The sequence below is a fragment of the Crinia signifera genome, chromosome 8, assembly GCF_055691185.1.
Source record: "Crinia signifera chromosome 8, ASM5569118v1, whole genome shotgun sequence".
NCBI lineage: Eukaryota > Metazoa > Chordata > Amphibia > Anura > Myobatrachidae > Crinia > Crinia signifera.
In genome coordinates this window covers 114,902,724-114,927,579 of record NC_139224.1, presented here as the reverse complement: position 1 = coordinate 114,927,579, position 24,856 = coordinate 114,902,724, and the positions used below count along the sequence as shown (strand labels likewise).

Genomic DNA, 24,856 nt, shown 5'->3' with positions numbered 1-24,856 from the left:
CCTTATACATTTTAAAGGAAGGGTTAAATTCCGCCAGTACCTTCCCAGTAAGAGGGCAAGGTATGGCATAAAAATGTATAAGCTGTGTGAAAGCACCTCAGGGTACACTCACAGGTTTAGGGTATATGAAGGGAAGGATTCAAGAATTGAACCGCCAGAATGCCCCCCCTCCCTCGTAGGTGTTAGTGGAAAAATTGTCTGGGATTTAGTGCACCCCTTCCTGGATAAAGGTTATCACCTCTATGTGGATAACTTTTACACTAGCATCCCCCTGTTTAAGGCCCTTGGTTCAAGAGGTACAGCAGCTTGCGGTACTGTGCGCAAGAACCAAAGAGGCCTCCCAAAAACGCACATTGCCCAAGTAATGAGAAGGGGTGAAAGCAGGGCACAATCCACCGAAAATATGTTGTTGGTCAAATATAAGGACAAGAGGGATGTCCTTATACTGACAACAAATCATGGAGACAGTACCACCTCTGTCCCTGTACGAGGTACCAGTACCCACACCTCAAAACCTAATTGTATCCTGGATTACAATAAGTACATGGGCGGAGTGGATCTTTCAGATCAGGTACTGAAGCCGTACAGTGCCCTGCGGAAAACAAAAATCTGGTACAAGAAGCTGGCCGTGTATATCATCCAGATGCCACTGTATAACGCTTACGTGCTATTCCGTTCTACCAGCCAGAGGGGGACATTTATGCACTTTCAAGAGGAAGTCATAAAGAGCCTAATATTTGGGAACCAGCAGGCAGAGGGCCCCAGTACTTCTAGTACTGGCCCCCGTATTGTACCAGGGCAGCATTTTCCTGATGAAATCCCCTCCACTGGAAAAAAGGGCAGGACACAAAAAAGGTGCAAAGTTTGCTATAAAAAGGGAATAAGAAAGCAAACTATTTTCCAGTGTGACACTTGCCCCGACAAACCCGGCCTATGTATAAAGGAGTGTTTTAAAATATACCACACATCTATGGATTATTAGGTTCATCATTTCACCGTGCTTCGGGGGTCTTGCTAATGCCACATAGCACCCACCATTCATTCCACCAGAATCTGAGCCGCAAAATCCAAAAATCACTCCTTCCCTTCTGAGTCCTGCCATGCACCCAACTGGTATTTTTTGGTCACATGTGAGGCATTGCCGTACTCGGGAGAAATTGGGGCACAGATTTTGGGATGCTTTTTCTCCTTCATACCTTATGAAAATGAAAAATTTTGAGCCAGAACTGCATTTTTGTGTAAAAAAATGTAATTTTTCATTTGCACAGCCCAGTTGTATCAAAATTGGTGAAACCCCTGGGGGTTTGAAATGTACACTATACCCCTAGATGAATTCCCTGAGGGGTGTAGTTTGCAAAATGGGGTCACTTGTGGGGGGGTTCCACTGTATTGGTGCTTTGGGGGTCTTGCTAATGCGACATAGCACCCACCAAAATTCCACCAGAATCTGTGCTGCAAAATCCAAATATCACTCCTTCCCTTCTGAGTCCTGCCATTTTTTGGTCACACATGAAGCATTGCCGTACTCGGGAGAAATTGGGGCACAGATTTTGGGGTGCTTTTTCTCCTTCATACCTTATGAAAATGAAAAATTTTGAGCCAGAACTGCATTTTTGTGTAAAAAAATGTAAATTTTCATTTGCACAGCCCAGTTGTATCAAAATTGGTGAAACCCCTGGGGGTTTGAAATGTACACTATACCCCTAGATGAATTCCCTGAGGGGTGTAGTTTGCAAAATGGGGTCACTTGTGGGGGGGTTCAACTGTATTGGTGCTTTGGGGGTCTTGCTAATGCGACATAGCACCCACCAACATTCCACCAGAATCTGTGCTGCAAAATCCAAATATCACTCCTTCCCTTCTGAGTCCTGCCATTTTTTGGTCACACATGAAGCATTGCCGTACTCGGGAGAAATTGGGGCACAGATTTTGGGGTGCTTTGTCTCCTTCATTCCTTGTGAAAATGAAAAATTTTGAGCCAGAACTGCATTTTTGTGTAAAAAATTTAATTTTTCATTTTCACTGCCCAGTTGTACCACAATTGGTGAAACCCCTGGGGGTTTGAAATGTACATTATACCCCTAGATGAATTCCCAGAGGGGTGTAGTTTGCAAAATGGGGTCACTTGTGGGGGGCTTCCACTGTATTGGTGCTTTGGGGGTCTTGCTAATGCGACATAGCACCCACCAAAATTCCACCAGAATCTGAGCTGCAAAATACAAAAATCACTCCTTCCCTTCTGAGTCCTGCCATGCACCCAAATGGTATTTTTTGGTCACATGTGAGGCATTGCCGTACTCGGGAGAAATTGGGGCACAGATTTTGGGGTGCTTTGTCTCCTTCATTCCTTGTGAAAATGAAAAATTTTGAGCCAGAACTGCATTTTTGTGTAAAAAAATGTAATTTTTCATTTGCACAGCCCAGTTGTATCAAAATTGGTGAAACCCCTGGGGGTTTGAAATGTACACTATACCCCTAGATGAATTCCCTGAGGGGTGTAGTTTGCAAAATGGGGTCACTTGTGGGGGGCTTCCACTGTATTGGTGCTTTGGGGGTCTTGCTAATGCGACATAGCACCCACCAAAATTCCACCAGAATCTGAGCTGCAAAATACAAAAATCACTCCTTCCCTTCTGAGTCCTGCCATGCACCCAAATGGTATTTTTTGGTCACATGTGAGGCATTGCCGTACTCGGGAGAAATTGGGGCACAGATTTTGGGGTGCTTTGTCTCCTTCATTCCTTGTGAAAATGAAAAATTTTGAGCCAGAACTGCATTTTTGTGTAAAAAAATTAAATTTTTCATTTGCACAGCCCAGTTGTATCAAAATTGGTGAAACCCCTGGGGGTTTGAAATGTACACTATACCCCTAGATGAATTCCCTGAGGGGTGTAGTTTGCAAAATGGGGTCACTTGTGGGGGGATTCCACTGTATTGGTGCTTTGGGGGTCTTGCTAATGCGACATAGTACCCACCAAAATTCCACCAGAATCTGTGCTGCAAAATCCAAATATCACTCCTTCCCTTCTGAGTCCTGCCATTTTTTGGTCACACATGAAGCATTGCCGTACTCGGGAGAAATTGGGGCACAGATTTTGGGGTGCTTTTTCTCCTTCATACCTTATGAAAATGAAAAATTTTGAGCCAGAACTGCATTTTTGTGTAAAAAAATGTAATTTTTCATTTGCACAGCCCAGTTGTATCAAAATTGGTGAAACCCCTGGGGGTTTGAAATGTACACTATACCCCTAGATGAATTCCCTGAGGGGTGTAGTTTGCAAAATGGGGTCACTTGTGGGGGGGTTCCACTGTATTGGTGCTTTGGGGGTCTTGCTAATGCCACATAGCACCCACCATTCATTCCACCAGAATCTGAGCCGCAAAATCCAAAAATCACTCCTTCCCTTCTGAGTCCTGCCATGCACCCAACTGGTATTTTTTGGTCACATGTGAGGCATTGCCGTACTCGGGAGAAATTGGGACACAGATTTTGGGGTGCTTTTTCTCCTTCATACCTTATGAAAATGAAAAATTTTGAGCCAGAACTGCATTTTTGTGTAAAAAAATGTAATTTTTCATTTGCACAGCCCAGTTGTATCAAAATTGGTGAAACCCCTGGGGGTTTGAAATGTACACTATACCCCTAGATGAATTCCCTGAGGGGTGTAGTTTGCAAAATGGGATCACTTGTGGGGGGGTTCCACTGTATTGGTGCTTTGGGGGTCTTGCTAATGCGACATAGCACCCACCAACATTCCACCAGAATCTGTGCTGCAAAATCCAAATATCACTCCTTCCCTTCTGAGTCCTGCCATTTTTTGGTCACACATGAAGCATTGCCGTACTCGGGAGAAATTGGGGCACAGATTTTGGGGTGCTTTGTCTACTTCATTCCTTGTGAAAATGAAAAATTTTGAGCCAGAACTGCATTTTTGTGTAAAAAATTTAATTTTTCATTTCCACTGCCCAGTTGTACCACAATTGGTGAAACCCCTGGGGGTTTGAAATGTACATTATACCCCTAGATGAATTCCCAGAGGGGTGTAGTTTGCAAAATGGGGTCACTTGTGGGGGGCTTCCACTGTATTGGTGCTTTGGGGGTCTTGCTAATGCGACATAGCACCCACCAAAATTCCACCAGAATCTGAGCTGCAAAATACAAAAATCACTCCTTCCCTTCTGAGTCCTGCCATGCACCCAAATGGTATTTTTTGGTCACATGTGAGGCATTGCCGTACTCGGGAGAAATTGGGGCACAGATTTTGGGGTGCTTTGTCTCCTTCATTCCTTGTGAAAATGAAAAATTTTGAGCCAGAACTGCATTTTTGTGTAAAAAATTTAATTTTTAATTTTCACTGCCCAGTTGTACAACAATAAGTGAAACCCCTGGGGGTTTGAAATGTACATTATACCCCTAGATGAATTCCCAGAGGGGTGTAGTTTGCAAAATGGGGTCACTTGTGGGGGGCTTCCACTGTATTGGTGCTTTGGGGGTCTTGCTAATGCGACATAGCACCCACCAAAATTCCACCAGAATCTGAGCTGCAAAATACAAAAATCACTCCTTCCCTTCTGAGTCCTGCCATGCACCCAAATGGTATTTTTTGGTCACATGTGAGGCATTGCCGTACTCGGGAGAAATTGGGGCACAGATTTTGGGGTGCTTTGTCTCCTTCATTCCTTGTGAAAATGAAAAATTTTGAGCCAGAACTGCATTTTTGTGTAAAAAAATGTAATTTTTCATTTGCACAGCCCAGTTGTATCAAAATTGGTGAAACCCCTGGGGGTTTGAAATGTACACTATACCCCTAGATGAATTCCCTGAGGGGTGTAGTTTGCAAAATGGGGTCACTTGTGGGGGGCTTCCACTGTATTGGTGCTTTGGGGGTCTTGCTAATGCGACATAGCACCCACCAAAATTCCACCAGAATCTGAGCTGCAAAATACAAAAATCACTCCTTCCCTTCTGAGTCCTGCCATGCACCCAAATGGTATTTTTTGGTCACATGTGAGGCATTGCCGTACTCGGGAGAAATTGGGGCACAGATTTTGGGGTGCTTTGTTTTCTTCATTCCTTGTGAAAATGAAAAATTTTGAGCCAGAACTGCATTTTTGTGTAAAAAATTTAATTTTTCATTTTCACTGCCCAGTTGTACCACAATTGGTAAAACCCGGGGGGTTTGAAATGTACATTATACCCCTAGATGAATTCCCAGAGGGGTGTAGTTTGCAAAATGGGGTCACTTGTGGGGGGCTTCCACTGTATTGGTGCTTCGGGGGTCTTGCTAATGCGACATAGCACCCACCAAAATTCCACCAGAATCTGAGCTGCAAAATACAAAAATCACTCCTTCCCTTCTGAGTCCTGCCATGCACCCAAATGGTATTTTTTGGTCACATGTGAGGCATTGCCGTACTCGGGAGAAATTGGGGCACAGATTTTGGGGTGCTTTTTCTCCTTCATACCTTCTGAAAATGAAAAATTTTGAGCCAGAACTGCATTTTTGTGTAAAAAATTTAATTTTTCAATTTCACTGCCCAGTTGTACCACAATTGGTGAAACCCCTGGGGGCTTGAAATGTACACTATACCCCTAGATGAATTCCCTGAGGGGTGTAGTTTGCAAAATGGGGTCACTTGTGGGGGGGTTCCTAAATTTTAGCATCTTATGGTGCCTAGAAACCTACATGGTGCCTAAAAAATAATCTCATAAAAAGGAGGCTCCAAAATCAAGTAGGTGCTCCTTCTATTATGAAGCCTGTGGTTTGGTCAACGTGCACACTAGGGCCACATATAGGATATTTATGAAAACAAAAGAATTGGGGGAATCAATTTTTAGTCACATTTCTCTAGTAAAATCTACTGTGTTCCTTAGAAAAATGTATTAAAATTGCAAATCTGCAAAAAAAATGAAATTTTGAAATTTCACCTACACTTTGTTTTAATTCCTGTGAAACACCTAAAGGGTTAACAAACTTCCAAAATGCTGTTTTGAATACTGTGAGGGGTGCAGTTTTTGAAATGGCATCATTTATGGGGGTGTCTCACATACAAGTCCCTCAAAGTCACATCAGAACTGAACTGGTCCCTTAAAAAATCAGTGTTTGAAATTTTCTTGAAAATTTGAGAATTTGCTATTCATATTTTAAGCCTTCTAGTGTCCAAAAAAATTAAAAGGAGGTTGAAATAATGATGGAAACATAAAGTAGACATATGGTCTATGTTAGTTATTAACTATTTTGAGTGGTATGATTATTTGTCTCACAAGCAGAAAATTTAACATTTTGAAAATCGCTAAGTTTTCCATTTTTTTACGACATTTTGGTATTTTTCACAAAAAAACACAGACTGTATCGACCAAAATTTACCACTAACTTGAAGTACAATGTGTCACGAGAAAACAATCTCAAAATCACTGGGATAAGTAAAAGCAAAAAAAAGTTATACCCACTTAAGTGATACATGTCAGATTTGAAAAAAATGGCTCTGTCAGGAAGGCAAAAACTGGCTGCGTCAGGAAGGGGTTAAAGGAATCCACCTCTTCTATATGTGACTTTATTGCTTCATTCATTCTGATGGATTCAATTTGATATTTTGGGCAGCATGGATGTAGTAATGGTTAGCATTACTGCCTCACAGCACTGAGGTCATGGGTTAGATTCCCACCATGGTCCTAACTGTGTGGCGTTTGTATATTCTCCCCGTACTTGCGTGGGTTTCTTCCGGGTACTCCGGTTTCCCCCCACAATCCAAAAATATACTGGTAGGTTATATGGCGCCCAACAAAACTAACCCTAGAATGTCTGTGTGCGTGTACATGTGGTAGGGAATATAGATTGTAAGCTCCTCTGGGGCAGGGACTGATGCGAATGTTCAACTATACTCTGTAAAGCGCTGCGGAATATGTGTGTGCTACATAAATAACGTAATAAATTAATAAATATATTTGTTATGCTCTTGTGAGTTTTGCTAATTAGACACACCTGATAAGCAGAACGAGACTTTTGTTTTTGTTACTTTTATATTTATGTTGCCATAGTTTTTGTTGTAGCGTATTATTTTCTCATTTGCAATGCTATTGTTGTTCCACCTCAGGCACCACCTTTACACTCTTTCTGCAAATACCCTCAGCCATTTCCTTCTGTATACAGTATTCAGAGGTATAGCTTTGCTCTTATTTTATTACTGTTACCAAGTATTTGGAAAAACTGGTTTGTTCATTTTTATTTGTTTACTGAATATAAAGAATTTACTACAAAAAAAAACAGAGTGGGAGGTGGAAAAAAAAATCAATAAATCAAAAGGACTCCACTGAAATGGACACAGAGGAGACGCTGACACTGGTAAGTAAGCCATTAAGGTGCTAAGAAGTCTATTCCAGAAAGGAGATCCATTTTATTAAAAACAATACATCTATTTTGTGCAGCTGATAAAATAGCACAGACGTAAACAAATAAACATCTGTTACATCCTTGTAAATATGTCTGCATTTGGTGTATACATATATTTTTTTATTTTTTACATTTTTTGTAATACACCTAATTGTCCAATCTTACAACATATGCTCTTAACATTCAGGTTAATTTAAGGCTGTGATGAATCACCAGGGGGACATTTATTTATAGAGATGAGGTAACGGGATACATTGTTTAACTAAACATAAGCATGCGGAATTTAGCACCTATTCCCAAGAACATGACATGTTATTCAAACATGCCACACCAGATGCAGTGATTAATTAGAACTCCATAGAGAAATCTCACCATCAACCAACTTTAATCTGTCCACAGAGATAGCTGGAGATTTGGCTTCAATGCAGGGATCAGAAGCTTGTATTTAGCAAGGGTTATGGAAATGCATTAAACTTTCTGTCCAAAACCTTCCCAAGTGACGATACAGACCGAGGCGCACGTGTAATGCCTGCAAAATATGGGCAAAAAGCGGCAATTGTTTTGTAGACAATGCCAGATTGCCTTAAAACAATTTGCTGCTTTACATTGAATATGTCACTGCTACTCGTACATCATAAGTAGGGATGTGCGGACTCGGATTCTGGAGATCCGAGCCCCCACGGACGTCATCAATCAGAGCACCGGTCCGAGCAGCGCTCGGAGATTCCCGCCTGACTCGGGTCTGGCCACAAGGGCAAAACGTCATCGCCTGGCGCCGGATTTCGCAAGGCTTTAAATAGCGGCTCCCGCACCAGCCATCTTCACTCCAGTCTAGGAGCGGGTTGGGAGAGGGTGTGCTGGTGCTTAAACTTAAACTTGAGCTTGACCTTGAAACCGCAATATTTTTTTCGCTGGGGCTGTCTGCTGTCTCCCTCAGTACTGCTCTCCTCTCTGCTTAGGGTGGGATCACCCTAGCAAGGAGGACAGTCGGCTTTAACTGTGTACTTGTAGTACTACTGTCTCCTCTGTGCTGGGGCCTACCTCTGGTGCTGTGCTGTACCTAATATATATATATAGTACTACCTATAGTACCCACTAAGCTGCTATATTATTTAATTAAAAATAATACCTGTCCTGCAGTGCTGCCTGGAACTGTAATAAATAATTCTGCTGGACTGGTGCACTGCCCATCCAGTACCTAATAAATTAATTAATTATTATAATTTCTGCTGGTGCATATAGTAGTCTGCTACTGCTGTAACTACCTGTGTGTTGCCCATTGCCAGTGCTACTGCCTACCAAGTAGTTTATCTACCTACTAGGCTGCTATATTATTTAATTAAAAAATAATCCATGTCCTGCAGTGCTGCCTGGAACTGTAATAAATAATTCTGCTGGACTGGTGCACTGCCCAACCAGTACCTTATAATTAATTATTATAAATTCTGCTGGTGTACTGCACATATACTAGTATTGCCGACGTATATATTATCTACGTCTTGTGCCTAGTGCTGCCGTATCTACCTGTCTTGTGTACCCACTGCCTAGTACTGCCATATCTACATGTTTTGTGCCCACTGCCTAGTACTGCTGTATCTACCGTCTGGTGCCTAGTACTGCCGTATCTACCTGTCTTGTGCCTAGTACTGCCGTATCTACCTGTCTTGTGCCCACTGCCTAGTACTGCTGTATCTACCGTCTGGTGCCTAGTACTGCTGTATCTACCGTCTTGTGCCTAGTACTGCCGTATCTACCGTCTGGTGCCCACTGCCATATCTACCTGTCTTGTGCCCACTGCCTAGTACTGCTGTATCTACCGTCTGGTGCCTAGTACTGCTGTATCTACCGTCTGGTGCCTAGTACTGCCGTATCTACCGTCTGGTGCCCACTGCCATATCTACCTGTCTTGTGCCCACTGCCTAGTACTGCTGTATCTACCGTCTGGTGCCTAGTACTGCTGTATCTACCGTCTGGTGCCTAGTACTGCCGTATCTACCATCTGGTGCCCACTGCCATATCTACCTGTCTGGTGCCCACTGCCATATCTACCTGTCTGGTGCCCACTGCCTAGTACTGCTGTATCTACCGTCTGGTAAAAAAAAAAAGAACAATGTACCTTGAGCGCTAGCTCAATTATGCGCATATATAGAACAGGTGTTAGTGTCCTGAATAATATGGGTGGAATTCCCAGCGCTGTACTGGGGGACAACAATGGGGGGGGGGGTTATCAGTGGATTTTTTGTAAGTCCTCCCAACATGGAATTGTAATCCACAGGAAAGTTCCTTAAAAGCTCCTTAGCAGAGAAGTTGAATACGGAGTAGGCACTTTATTACCTTTAGTTGGTACGGACCACAGTGATGATAAGCCTCCTTATTGTAAATTGTGGGGCTCTCGGCAGGTCCCAGTGTTGGTTGGTGTGGAGCGGCTACACCGGCCAGCAAGCCAGGTGTGAGCCGCTGAACACTGCGGCGGGTGGAAACGTCCTCTCTGTGGGGTCTCGTGCACGTTGCTGCCATACGCCGCGATGGCAGGTGAGCTGTGTCTCGTCCGAAATGACACTCCGTATCTGCGCTGGTGAGATCTGGCGGGGACCGGGGTGTGGAGAGTTGTCGGAGCTCACACTGGGTGAAAGGTTCTCCGGGTCCTCGGTCTCAACCAGCAGCAGGAATTCCTTTTCAAGACGCGTTTCGCCACGCTCAGGCGGCTTTATCAATTGGGAATGGTGTAGCCGCTCCACACCAACCAACACTGCTGGCGTGTGATGGATAAGTGCACCCACGTACCCCGACTGGGACCTGCCGAATTTACAATAAGGAGGCTTATCATCACTGTGGTCCGTACCAACTAAAGGTAATAATAAAGTGCCTACTCCGTATTCAACTTCTATGCTAAGGAGCTTTTAAGGTACTTTCCTGTGGATTACAATTCCATGTTGGGAGGATTTACAAAAAATCCACTGATCCCCCCCATTGTTGTCCCCCAGTACAGCGCTGGGAATTCCACCCATATTATTCAGGACACTAACACCTGTTCTATATATGCGCATAATTGAGCAATCAACCGGGACCTGGTAAATATATGCCATTTTTAAACAGCACTTTATTGATGTACATGTTTTAAATTGTTTCTGCATGCATGCATAATATTTTGTGTATTTTTATTTTGTATGTTATCCATTTTTATTAATTAAATTGTAATATTTTGTGTGCAAAAGGCGCCTACTGGTACTTTTCTCTATCTACCGTCTGGTGCCTAGTACTGCCGTATCTACCGCCGCAGTGCCACTCTTACATGAGCCACGTGTTTGTGCGGCACACTTGTGTGGCTTAGCATAGTTATCCAGCTACCTCGGTGCAACCTTTTGCCCTAAAAACAATATTGTGAGGTGTTCAGGATAGACTGGAAATGAGTGGAAATTAATTTTATTGAGGTTAATATAGCGTAGGAGCAAAATAAAAAAAAAATAATTCTGCGATTTTAGCAGTGTTTATGCTATTTTAACAAAAAAATCAGAACCCAAAAAATCCAAACACAAAACTCTTAGGAGGTGTTTTGCCAAAACCCATTAGAACCCAAAACCTCAAGGTAATCAGAACCCAAAACCCGAAAAGTGGCCGGCGCACATCCCTAATCATAAGGGGTGGAGCTTATTACTAGTAAAGTTCTAGAGTAAATCACACAGGGGGTGATTCATGGCCCTGTTCCGATGGTGGGGGGTCTGCACATGAGCAAGCGAGTATTTGTGCATGTGCAGACCATGGCAACGATTGGCGTTGGCAAGTTACACACTCGCAGGGGGATTCATAGCGTGGAGGGAGGATTGGGGGGGGGGGGGTGACAGGGCCTGCCCATGGGAACACCCGGCATTTTATGGGCATCCCCATGAAAATGCTGGGCATTACCATGGGTATGAAGGAGGGCTGATGCCTGCCAGGGGCAGGTGGCTGACGTCACAGGACAACAGTGCCCGCCCCCTCTTCAGCAGACTCGAAAGGAAATGAAAGTCATTTGACACTGACTTTTATTTCCGAATGCAGGAGAAATCATTGGATGAGCTCATTTGATGAGCCAAGAAGAATTTGGACCAAGGAAGGTTAGTAACCAAAGAGCATCGCCGGCCGGCACTTTGACTGACAGACTTGAAATCACGGGCGGCGACCGCAAGTATAATCTATCTGTTGTCCGGAAATCTGGTGGAACAGAGATAGCCGCCGCCTCAATATCTGGAGGGTTCCCTACTCTAAAGGTTTTTTAATAATTATTACCAGTAACCTTTGCTAGCAAAAGGAAATACAGGATTGGGGACAGAGGAACTAGTAATCCCTGACAAACTAATTATTAACCTCACTAACCCAATAGGAGACAAAGGACTGGCTATTTTAAAAGCATTATATCTTTTCTTTTATACTAACCACCGGCCGGTGTATATACTCTGTGTATTTTATTCATTCATTTATTCTGTTGTTGAGTTAAAATATATATATATATATATATATATATATATATATATTACTTTCAAAATGATACTGATATTTTGTCACCTTTGAAATATTTGAATGCTAAATAGAACACCCAGTTTCAAGCGCTGTTTTAACCCCTTGGTTTCCATTTTTGTACAATTGGGGATTGAGTATTCCCCTATAGTCAGCAGCTGAAACTGGTTATATCCCCATAGCACTCAACATATCTTTTTTGTGAGATTTCTAGTAACCAAAGGGTTATTGTCTGTACCAATTGAACAATACTTAGTTTACTGACTATTTACTATAATCCATGCAAATACTATTGAATTAATGCAACATTTGTAATCTGGTAAACAATTACTTACCAAACCAGACCAGAAAAGGAAAAATAAAGCCAGCCACGGGATATCTGTACATTTTCTGTAAAGTATAGGTCGCCATTGCCTCTGCGCAGGATTTTCAGACACCTGTAAACGAAGATTTACATTATGATAGTTATCATATAACTGTGTTTGGATGGAAGTATCAGGCATTCCGGAGTCATGGCCTTGCCCCCATTGTGACACTGTATTTCCCCCTGTCCTTTTTATGGATCTCAGATTTTTGGGAGTATGGAAAAATGGTACTGAGATTTGCAGAAGCCCTTTTAAAACAATCTCTGGTGTTGCAACAATAAAACACAGACAAATTATTGGACAAATATATGTTTTATGACTGATTTTATTAAAAGTGGAGTTTTTGATTTATGGACTTTACGCTGAAAATAATCATGTTCTTATTTAGATGAGCGGAAAACATCTTCACAACATCTCTTGTGATTATAGTAAGGGCCCATATACACTGGGTGATTTTGAGCCAAAAGCAGCTCACTTTAACCGTTTGAGCTGCTTTCAGCTCATAAGCCACCTAACGGTATCGACCCAATGCTTGTCGACCAACATGCTGTAGACCAAATGACTGTATCCCATGTATACTGCCCAACGATTTGCGTTGAGAGCTCCCGCATCGTCACTGCTCATTTGCTGGTATTACCAGCAGATGAGCGACAAGGTGGATGTCTTTTCATATACGGGTTGGGTTCGTTTGGTCTACAGGATGTTGGTCGACAAGGTCCCCATTTCGACCTAATGGTGTCGACCCAATGCTTGTCGACCAACATGCTGTAGACCAAATGACCATATCCCGTGTATACTGCCCAACGATAAGCCATGAGAGCTCCCGCATCATCACTGGCCGCCACTGCTCATTTGCTGGTATTACCAGCAAATGAGCGACAAGGTTAATGTCTTTCCATAGCATCCTGTTATATTAAGCATGTATTGGTTCTGATCCGTAGGTGTATGCAAGCAGTGAAGCACCGCTAGCATACACCTATGTGCAGGGGCGTGCATCAGTGGGTATGGGCAGGGTGCAAACAGCAATTCAAACAGAATGGGACCAATGGCGATGAGGAGGTGTTTACCGTCCAATGAAAAGATAAAGAAATATGATAACAGGTTAGAACCCTTAAATATCAATACTCTCGGTCACAACACAGGAGGGGGTTCTTCGTTAGCGTACCCGTACTCACACTCAGAATTGAGGTTATGTGCTCATAAAGGTATCTTTTGTGACACTAGGGAATTTCACCACGAGTGGATTTCGACAACCAAATGCATACCGTACTCACAAGTCGGAATTGCTGGTACAGGCGCATAAAGGTTTCTTTTACTTTGAAGAAAGAGGTCCAAATCTCTCATTTGCAAAAGTGTTCTCAGCATTAACACCATATAAAAGACAAAGAAGCCTGGTGACTGGGGTATTGGCCTTATACCCCAATCATAACCGCAAGCAAGTGGTACAACTCCCCCAAGGCAATACAGCAAGGCTCCTCTCCTGCCAACGCATTTCAACAGGATAACCTGTCTTTTTCAAGGCTTGGACTTGGTCCAAGCCTTGAAAAAGACAGGTTATCCTGTTGAAACGCGTTGGCAGGAGAGGAGCCTTGCTGTATTGCCTTGGGGGAGTTGTACCACTTGCTTGCGGTTATGATTGGGGTATAAGGCCAATACCCCAGTCACCAGGCTTCTTTGTCTTTTATATGGTGTTAATGCTGAGAACACTTTTGCAAATGAGAGATTTGGACCTCTTTCTTCAAAGTAAAAGAAACCTTTATGCGCCTGTACCAGCAATTCCGACTTGTGAGTACGGTACGCATTTGGTTGTCGAAATCCACTCGTGGTGAAATTCCCTAGTGTCACAAAAGATACCTTTATGAGCACATAACCTCAATTCTGAGTGTGAGTACGGGTACGCTAACGAAGAACCCCCTCCTGTGTTGTGACCGAGAGTATTGATATTTAAGGGTTCTAACCTGTTATCATATTTCTTTATCTTTTCATTGGACGGTAAACACCTCCTCATCGCCATTGGTCCCATTCTGTTTGAATTGCATCCACGTGGGGTTGAGTGGTGACCCCTTCTTTCGGACCGGCTGAAGAAGAGTGACTGCGCCTTGGGACTGATTATTTTTTGTTTGTTTGAGGGTGCAAACAGCAGCAGGGTCCGGCAGCTGGCAGGTGCTAGGTGGCGGAGCTGGAAGACTGGCCGGCCACTGATTGGCTGAGAGATTTCTCTCAGCCAGTGACCGGCCAGCCAGGCTTTTGAATATATTTTGTAAAATTCTACTACCGCCTCCTTTTCTTCAGACGAAAACGGGCAGTTACCACCCCCAAATACCGGCTTCTGACGACTTTGCATTTACAATCCATATGCTTTTTCTGATGCGTAATGCATATGGTACACATACGCAGTCATTCGATAATCACTCGATCTGCAATACACTGTTAAGCGATCAACTCTGAACCAGGCCCAATATAACAGCATGGAAACACTTTTATACTATTGCTCATGTGAGTCTTTTCAACTTTTTTTTGTTTCAATGTGTCCCAAGATATTTTTTTAAAAGAATAAATACGAAGTAGGATTTTACTGCAGCATAATTGGGAGCGAGGCCATGGGAATAGGAGCTAACCACTACACTGCCAAGGTAAAAATATTCAAAGCTCGCATATTGTTTATCTTCTCTGGCTCTTCCCTTGCTACCAGATTAGGGAAACCACACAAGCAAATTGAATCACTGCTCTGCCTGCCTAAATAAATACATCCATTGATATAGCCGTAAGACTGAGGTCGCCACCAATCACTTCCTTTTCCAGTTCCTCCCTTACCACATCAATTGTACAGAGCTATGTACACAACGCAATACACCCTCGTAGTAACTTTCCCACTGGCAACTGGAATATGCTGTGAAATATATCCTGATGAACACACACACAAATGGAATGCAAACAGTGATCTAGATAGGATATGGATAATATTATTTCAATTATGAATAGTTAACTAGGATTAGAAAATGAAAACACTCGGAAACATAGGGCCTGATTCAGCTATGTTAGCAAAGCAAAAAAGCACGCAAATGGGAAAAACCATGCGGAACTGCAGGTGGGGCAGATGTAACATGTGCAAAAATATGTAGATTTGGATAGGGTGTGTTTAAACTGAAATCTAAATTGCAGTGTAAAAATAGAGCTGTCTAAAATGAGGGATGTGGGCTACATGCAAAAGCAGCCAGTATTTACCCTTCAGAGAAACATTATAAATGTATTTACTCCTCTTGCATAACAAGTCAACATGTTGACCTATTGCGGGTGTCGACCTTTTGTCACTAAGCCAAGTCAACCTTTTTAAGGTGACGACCTATTGAGTGGTGACCTTAATTGGGGGGAGAAGCAACCGGTAGCCCAGGAGCAGTGACAGCCGGCAGCCGGGCACAAGGGAGGGAGTCGCAGCAGCTGGAGGCTGAGGAGCAGGAGATCAGGGAGGCCAGTGTCTGTGAATGGAAGACCTGCCTCGTCTCACCTCATCCCGTCAGCTTAGCCCCCATCACTTCACCCCCTTAGCTCACTCCCTGTCACCTAACCCCATCACCACAACCTTACCCAGTCACCTCACCCTGCAAGCTCGCCCCCCCATAACCTCACCCACTCTTGCTCATCTTGACCTCAGCACTTTTGCCTCAGCCTGTCGCCTCATCCCATCTCACCCCATCTTGTCTCTCTCTCTCTCTCTGCCTCACCTCCCCATCTATTTTCCTCTTTTTCATTCTCTATTTTCCTCCCTTTTCCCTCTTCTTTTTCCCTCCTGCACCTGGTCTCTGTCACCCTCTTTCTCCCTAGCAGTCTCTCCTCTTTTTCTTTCTCCCTCTCCTGCTCTCTCCCACTGCCCCTTTCTTTCTCTCAACCCTCTCTCTTTCCCCACCATATATCCTCTGTTCATCTCTCTCTGCCACTAATCTCTCTTCTCCCTATGCTTCCTTTCTTTCGCTTTCCTCCCTCTCTCTGTCAGTCAATACCTCTTTCTACCTAGCGTTGTCTCTCTCGCTCTCCCCCTGACACCCTCTCTCTTTCTGTAACCCCTTTCTATCCCTGACACTCTCTCTCTCTTACTATTGCTCATTGCCCTCCCTCCCTCACTTGCTCCTACCTCTTTCTCTATCTGACACCATCTTTTGTACCTTCTTTAATACCCTATTTTTCTATGATTCCCCCTTTTAATCTCTCTCCATCCTCTTAGGAGGGGGAGGCTAAGCTCAAAAGCATGATATATGTGATGGGACCCAGAAATAGCGAAATAGGACCCCAACTTTATCAGGTACGGGGTCCCAGGGACCTACACATTTTTTCACTGAGTGCGATCACAAATAGCAATTATCAAGAGTTGACTTAAGAAGACAATAATAACAGGCATGTTAATTACAATGGGGAAATATACTGAGCAGGTAGCTCTGTTTCCGATGGGATGTTGCTATGGTTATCCAATCAGATACTGTTATCTTCTAGGAGGTGCTAAATAAATAAGTAGTAGATTCTGATTGGTTGCCAATAGCGACATCCCATGTGAAATAGATGTCCCGTCTTAGTAAATTTCCCCCCAATGTCTGCAAAGTGTCTGAGAAGGCCGATGTACAGTATTTGTAACTTGAACAATTTAGTCTGTCAAGTTACAAGGAACATTGAACATCACTGAAGTGAATAAATAGACTGCATTCCCATAAATGATGGCTCAGCGCCAATAGGCACCTTTCACTTTAGAAATCAAGTTCACAAACAACAAGTACAACTGTGCACCTTGCGGGAATTATTACATATTTCAAGAATGGTGCAGGCCTAAAGGCCTTCTCGGAGGTAGATGTTGCAGAAGATTTCCGTTGAACCGCCCGGCAGCTTCCCGGGCAACAGGACAGCACATGATACACTGCATGCGGTCCTTTTGCATACAGTATATCGTATGCAATCCCAGCAAGGGCTGTGGTATCGGATAAATCTATAGCGCACGGGACTGTGCATCGGATCGGATTGGAAACGCATGTGAATTTACACTTTTCAGACAATTTCTCAGTCCAATCCATTGGGATCAGATGAGAAGTGTCCAAATCACGCTAATGTATGGCCAACTTTAGATAATGGATACCATTACGCGGTACTTGTTTCCTAGCACGGCCACACCGATTAAGATCGGGGTGGTCGTGCTGAAAAAAATCGGGTCGATCGCATCGCATGCGATTTGGTCGCATGCGATGCGATCGACGCGACCGACCGATTTTTGACCCGATTTTTTTCATTGAATCCAATGTAAATTGGGTCCCTGGGACCCAATTTTACATTGTATTCAATGAAAAAAATTCCCAACCCCCCCAAATTGAAGCGCGTAAACAGCAGCCCACGATAGACGCATACCCGAAGCGTGGCGAGCGCAGCGAGCCCGCGAGGGGCGGCGGTACGCGTCCTCCGACCTTTTCATGCCCTACTATCCACTAGGGCGTGGAGTGAGAATAGAATAGTGTGGCGAGCGCAGCGAGCCACCGAGCCCGAAGCGTGGCGAGCGCAGCGAGCCCCGCGAGGGGACGCGGATACCTTCACAGGTAAACGCGTCCCTTCGCGGGCTTCACAGGTGTCCGCGTCGCCACGGACACCTGTGAAGCCCGCAAGGGGACGCGTATAACTGTGAAGGTATCCGCGTCCCCTCGCCACGCTTCGGGCTCGGTGGCTCGCTGCGCTCGCCACACTATTCTATTCTCACTCCACACCCTAGTGGATAGTAGGGCATGAAAAGGTCGGAGGACGCGTACCGCCGCCCCTCGCGGGCTCGCTGCGCTCGCCACGCTTCGGGTTGGCGTCTATCGTGGGGCGACGACGGGGACATCTATAATGTGAAATGGGTCATATGGACCCATTTCACATTTTTTGACATTTTTACACCATTTCAATGTTAAAAAATTTTTTAACATTGAATCCTATGCAAAAATCGGGGGCATCGCGTCGGGACCAATGTTAATGGTCCCGACCGACGCGATGCCCCCGATATTTTACCTTTCCGACAAGATTTCAATGTTAAAATATTTTTTAACATTGAAGTCTATGGAAATATCGGGGGCATCGCGTCGGTCGCGTCGGGACCAATGTTAATGGTCCCGACCGACGCGATGCCCCCGATATTTTATCCTAGCCGGCAAAATGGACCTGATTTCAAAAGAAATCGGGTCCATCGTGGGTAATCGTGTCCCTTAAGTAAGGGACACGATTACTCACGATTGTGGCCGTGCTAGGAAACAAGTACCCATTACGCTGCTAGTTAAGGCCAAAGGTCACATTTATGGTTACAATAAGCGTTTTTTATATCAAGTACTGAAATTTCTTCATAAATTTGGGTGATCAAAGTAACACAAGGCTATGGGCAGTATTCAGTCGAAGTCCCAAGCCATTTTTGCTCTGCTCGACTGGTACTCGGCATGCGAAATTCAATGTTCCACCTGTTAAGTGGGAAAAATTGGGGAAAAACAGCTGCGGATTGTGGAGAAACGGCCATGAATTTGCCAATCCACAATAAAACAGATTGTTTTAAAGTTGGATCTCTTTTTTAAAAATCCTCCTTCAATGCTGTCGGACACGGCAGCATTGAATAGGCGATGGACGCTATTTCCCCTGACTAGCCCCCATGTCAGCAAGCAAAATATTTGGTAAAACACTATCTTACCCTCACTCAAATAGGTAAGGCTGCTTCTAAGCACACATTTTATGGTGTGTCTCTAAAGTTTGTTTTTTTGTTACAATGATTCTCTAGTCACATTACATAGGTTCTAACTTGAATTCTACAAAGAAAAGGACACCAACATCATCTCCCACACTCTACAGACATCAGTGCACTTTTTCTAATACTACAGTCTCTGCCTTTTTCACCTCATTGTGTCCACCCATGTCCCCTCTAGACTGTAAGCTCATGTGAGTGGGGCCCTCTACACTTTGCCTTCTATTCAGAATTATGCTAACTGTATCTATGTACAGTTATACATGGTCTATCAGAGCCATAATTAGAAATCTTGGTGTCCCTTTGCCAGAAATCATTGGTAGCCACACCTATATTTTAAATAGAGAAAGCATGCACCAAAGCCACACCCACCAAATATGGTGCATGAACTTATGGGAATTGGTGTTGCCACAAAATAGTACCCCAATTCAAATTACCCCACACAGAAGCAGTTCCCCATACATGTTATGCCACATTATTAGTAAGGCCCTTTACATGTTACTCCCACACAGTACTAAGGCTCCTACACATAACAACATACAGTAGTAGTACCCCTTGCACATTATGCCCCACAAAAGAAACAGTAGTAATGCCCCCTGCACATTATGCACCACAGTAGTAATGCCCCTTGCACATTATGCACCACAGTAGTAATGCCCCTTGCACATTATGCACCACAGTAGTAATGCCCCTTGCACAGTATGCACCACAGTAGTAATAGTAGTGTTTTGCACCCCTCCATGCAGCAAGAAACTAGGCTACTTGAGGCTGTCCATATCTGCCCATCAGGAACAGCCTGCGCAAATGACAATTAACCCAGGTGCAAAATTATGCTTTGGGCCCCTTTTCGCCCAGGGCATCTATATAATAATTGTAAAATATCTGTCCCATCACCTCCATGTACTGGAAGCCTTGACACACTCCCCAATGGCTTCAACTTGCAAGAAAGACTAAAAAAACCTAGAAGAGAAGAACTGGCCACCTGGAACCGGTAAGTATGGGAATCATGGGAGTCAGGAGGACACTGGGATAGATGGGGGGGGGGGGGGGGGGGGGGGGGGATACATACAGTAAGATACTTAATGACATGGTAATTTATGTGAGTCTGCCCATTCACTGTTGCAGCGTTGCTGTACGCTGGGGTGCTCCGCTAATAATACACCATGCAGCGGGACCACTTTAGATTGCATAACTTAAAGATGGAGGTACCACTCACAGGGCATATTCGCTCAGGGACGTGACACAGAGACATCACCCTGCTGTCTATATTAGCCTGTATTACAGTATGTATCTTGCCATCTGCTTTCCTCTCTGCATGGCACAATGTAGTCATTGTGCTGCCTTATAGTTAGCCCTTTGAGTGCCAACATATCTGTGACAAATATTAATATCTGCCAAAAAGGCCAGCGTCCCTCACATTTGTTATATAAATTCAAATAATAAATGTGTAAAAAAAAATAAAAAAAGGATTATATTTCCTATATAAAAGGTAAAAATTACAGGTCATTGTGATGAATAACAATATTTACTTGCCAATTTTCACACCTATTTTGACAAATTCACTAGGCACGCAAAGGGTTAGAGGGTTGAGTTAAAAGGTCTGTGTGTGCATGTACATGTGGTAAGGAATATAGATTGTCAGCTCCACTGGGGCAGGGACTGATGTGAACAGACAAATATTCTCTGTAAAGCGCTGCGGAATATGTGTGCATCATAAAAGAAACTGTTAATAAATAAAGGAATGACAGCTCTGGTCTTCTTAAAAAAATCCCCAAACATAATGAGAACAAGTCAAACTTTTATGTATATATAAAGACATCTGAAACTTCTGCAACCTAGAAAAACAACACTAACAATTAACATAATCATAATAATATTCTGGTTGTAGAAGATGAAGGAGGGGCAGAGATCCTCACCCTTCTCTGTGCAAGCACCTGCCAGCTACATGATAACATGTAACCCAGTAATTGTCCCATATACACATACTAGTCCTGCACCGAGTGACATAGTCTGTATCCCCTGCCTGAGAGCGAGCGTGCCAGCCTGGGTGACAGGGGGCAGAGCTGGCGGCAGGAGGGTGTGTGCCAGCACAGGGTGGGTGACATATAATACTTGCAGGAGAGGGACGTGCATGACCGGTTACCTGATACTCCCCGCAGCACGCCATAGCGGGGGCTCACAGCAGCAGCACCGAGGAGACGGGGGACATGCCACACGGCGGCGATCTGTTCCCTGCCAGGGGGTAAAGCAAAGGGACGAGTTAGTGACTGCCCACATGGCACTGCCAGCTACTACGCCCGTCCTCCCCACAACTACCAGGGTCCCATACTCACAGCTTGTCACTAAAGGTGCGGACGCCGCGGGCCGAGGAAAACTGGGTCCCAGTGACACAAACGCACAGTAATCGGGTGCCGGTGTGTACGGCCAGGTGCGACAGTCCGGTCACAACACTCACTGCCATGCGCGCACCCGACGCTGTTGTGCACGTGTACACACCGGGAGGTGCCACCTGCTGGCCGCCGGCGACACTGTTGCTGCTGCCCGGCTGGGCTGGCGGGACATACAAGGATCTGCTGCGTTTATTACTTTATTGACTTTTCTGTTCACTTCGGTGTAGGGTTTATTTACTAACTTTCCTCCAACCATCCAACTAGTTGCTTGGATGGAATAAAAATATGGTACTGTATTGGAGCAAAAGACAATCAGAAATGTGCTCACAAACCCAGGAAAATGGACAAAAGCATTCAGTCAAATTGTTTAAATCAAACAGTTTCAACTACAGTACCGTGTCTGAGGGACAGTTTTTGTCCTTTTTCCAGATTTAGAGCCAGATGTATCAAGCTTCAAAAAGTGATAGGGCTGTTTCACACAGTACGGTTCCTGCCGCACGGTGAAATCCCGTACGGTCAGGGAGCCGCGCCGCACTCAGAATTTTATAATGGCAGGGATGGCCACAGCCCGGCAGCCGTCCCTTCCAGTGGGGGGATCCGGCTGCAGCCGTGCGGCCGGGCCGTGGCCGTCCCGTGTGAATGGACACAATAGTGTCCATTCACAACTGCTGAGTGCGGCACGGCTCCCTGGCCGTACGGGATTTCACCGTGCGGCAGGAACCGTACTGTGTGAAACAGCCCATAAAGTGGAGAGTGATATTCAAGCAGCCAATCAGTTCCTACCTGTTATTTTTCAAACCCAGCCTGTGACATGGCAGCTAGGAGCTGATTGGCTGACTGTTTATCACTCTCTATTTTATCACTTTTGAAGCTTGATACATCTGGCCCTTTGGGAGCAATTTTCTGAAGTAAATATTACATCTGCTCCCATCCAGTACCATATTTTTATTCCATCCAAGCAACTAGTTGGATGGTTGGAGGAAAGTTGGTCTGATGTGTGGCCAGCATTACTGATTGCAGATGGATGTTATGCTGGCCACACATCAGACCAACTTTCCTCTAACCATCCAACTATTTGGTTGGTTGGACTGAAAATCTGGTACTGTGTGGGGCAAATGCCAATAAGCAATTTGCTCGCAAACGCAGGAGAATGGACAAAAACATTCAGTAAAATTGTTTAAATCAAATAGGTCCAACTACAGTACATTGTCTGAGTGACAGCTGTTGTCCATTTTCAGATTTGGGAAACAGATGACTTAATTACAAATTACATTTGCTCCTATCCAGTACCAGGTTTTTATTCCATCCGATCAACTAGTTGGATGGTTGGGGGAAAATTGGTCTGATGTGTGGCCAGAATTAGTAATGACAGGCAACCTGATTCCCTTCAGTGGCAGCATTGGGTATCCCTCTGACATTGAAATGGGCCAATTTATGGACCTATTTAATTTATTAAAGTATATTTGCGGCGTATCACCCGCTTGTTTGTTTGTGGGGTATTGCAGGGCTGACTACCTGACTCTCTTCATGAGGGAGAAAATGCTCTGTTCCTGGACTTCCCTGGTAATGTATGACTACCATCACCTGTGCAGAGCTAGGTAATTAATAAGAAAGGTGTTTCACCACAGGTGATGGCAATCCTACATTACCAGGGAAGTCCAGATACAGAGCATTTTCTCCCTGAAGGAGAGGGTCAGGTAGGCAACCATGGGATATTGGCAAATCCTCTCTCTGGGGCCAGATTCTCTAAGCTTAAAAAGTGGTAACATGGAGAGTGACAAACAGCCAGCCAGTCAGCTCCTGTCTGACATTTTCATTCGCAAGGATTGCGAATGGATGTTTTATATGAACATCCATTCACATGCCAGTGGGAACCTCCCCCATCATTTTGATGGTCGCCGACGAAGGCATATATAAGGGTGGTCCAGACCTCTTCTTTCCAGCAGTAGTCCAGGGTCTCTTGGCAAAAAAACAAACCAACTACCCAAATCCAGAGCAGGAGCCACACGTTGTCTTTGTTTAAATCGTGCGGCTCCCCCCCCCACGAATACCGCTATTGGCCAGCTTGCGGCCTAGCAGCTCCTGATTGGCCACTAGGCGCCGCAAGCCGGCCAATAGCGGTTACCGGTAATTACGATATTTCTCAATACGGCCGCTTAGTAAATTAGGAATCACCATTCTTTTCAATGGGGATTCCTATTCGTATTCTATCGATGGTGTATTCATTCATATTTGTAAATACAAATTCGAATGTCCCATTCACTACCAATGCCAATAATCGTATTTTTGGCATAGTAAATGCCAAAACTATGAATACTCCCCCCCAAAAATCGTATTTTACTATGAAAATACCTTTTTCTTTTTTTACATATGTGAATAATTTTACTGATAATATATACATATTAATGGTTTAAATATAGGTGATTTTATTGATAAATAAACATTTATATATATAACTAAACTGTTGTCACTGCATGTTACCCAAATCTAATTCTTTCTGCACAAGTTACATCTGTCCCACCTGCAGTGCACATGGTTTTGTCCATTTGAGAAGGAATTTGCCTTTGCGAGTGAACCAGAATAAGGGCCAGAGTGTGTTACAGAGAGAGTGTCAGGGAGAAAGAAGGAGGAGCAAGTCAGATAGAGGGACATGTATGAAGCGGGTGCAACAATACTTGGGCCCGTATTCAATGAGGTCGGCGAGGGGTTAAACAGCGGGGATTGACAAGAACAAGTGATCCTCAATGTTTAACCCCTGCGCTAGTCGCTCACCCTATTCTACGTTCTGGGGAAATCCTCACTGTCAGAAGACAGCGAAGCTTGCTAATAACAGGGAGCCCGCTGCATTTAGCCACGAGTCTCGCTGTTTTAGCGGCCGCATATGCCGTTTCCCCCTCGGAATTTTGGAGCGAGGGGAATCGGCGTATGCAGGGGGTCAGTTGACTACTGACCCTGCAAGCTGTCACAGCTCGCCCGCAGCATTGAATACTGGTCTTGGTAGCAACCAGTGATTTGGTGCAGTGGAAGTTCCATAGCAGCTGCACCACCTGCAGCCATGGTAGTTACGCCACTGTAGAAGGATACACAGTACCCAGTGCCAGAGCTGGAGGAGGATACACAGCACCTGCCACCCAATTATATTACCTCTAGCTCACTATCTCTTGTCCCATCTTTTGCACTCTCACTCTTTCTTATCCGTTTCTCTCTCTTTTCATTGAATACCTTCTTTTCATGTCTCATCTCTCCCTCTCGCCTCTTTTTCTCTCTCCCATGTCTCTTTGGGTGCCGGATGACGGCTGGACAGTTGGGATTCCAACAGTCAATATACGGACATCAGAATCCCAACTGTTTAAACGCCTGACAGTCGGGATCCTGACTGACTGGGGCTATTCTCCCTTGTGTGGGTCAACGACCCCCATAGAGGGAGAACAGAACCTGTGGCTAGCGCAGCAAGCCACCAAGCCTGCAGCGTGGTGAGTGCAGCAA

At 44.4% G+C, this 24,856-nt stretch overlaps 1 protein-coding gene across 1 annotated transcript in view; it reads right to left on the bottom strand.

The window, feature by feature from the left end:
* Positions 1-21,525, bottom strand: part of SLC44A3 (solute carrier family 44 member 3) — a 114,246-nt gene extending 92,721 nt beyond the window's left edge. The window contains exons 1-3 of the mRNA XM_083157051.1: positions 21,314-21,525; positions 21,124-21,212; positions 12,221-12,322 (exon numbers count right to left, since the gene is read on the bottom strand). Coding sequence (XP_083013177.1) covers positions 12,221-12,322; positions 21,124-21,147 — 126 coding nt within the window. The 5' untranslated portion in view covers positions 21,148-21,212; positions 21,314-21,525. The remainder of the gene's footprint in view (positions 1-12,220; positions 12,323-21,123; positions 21,213-21,313) is intronic.
* Between the last annotated feature and the right edge of the window lie 3,331 nt (positions 21,526-24,856).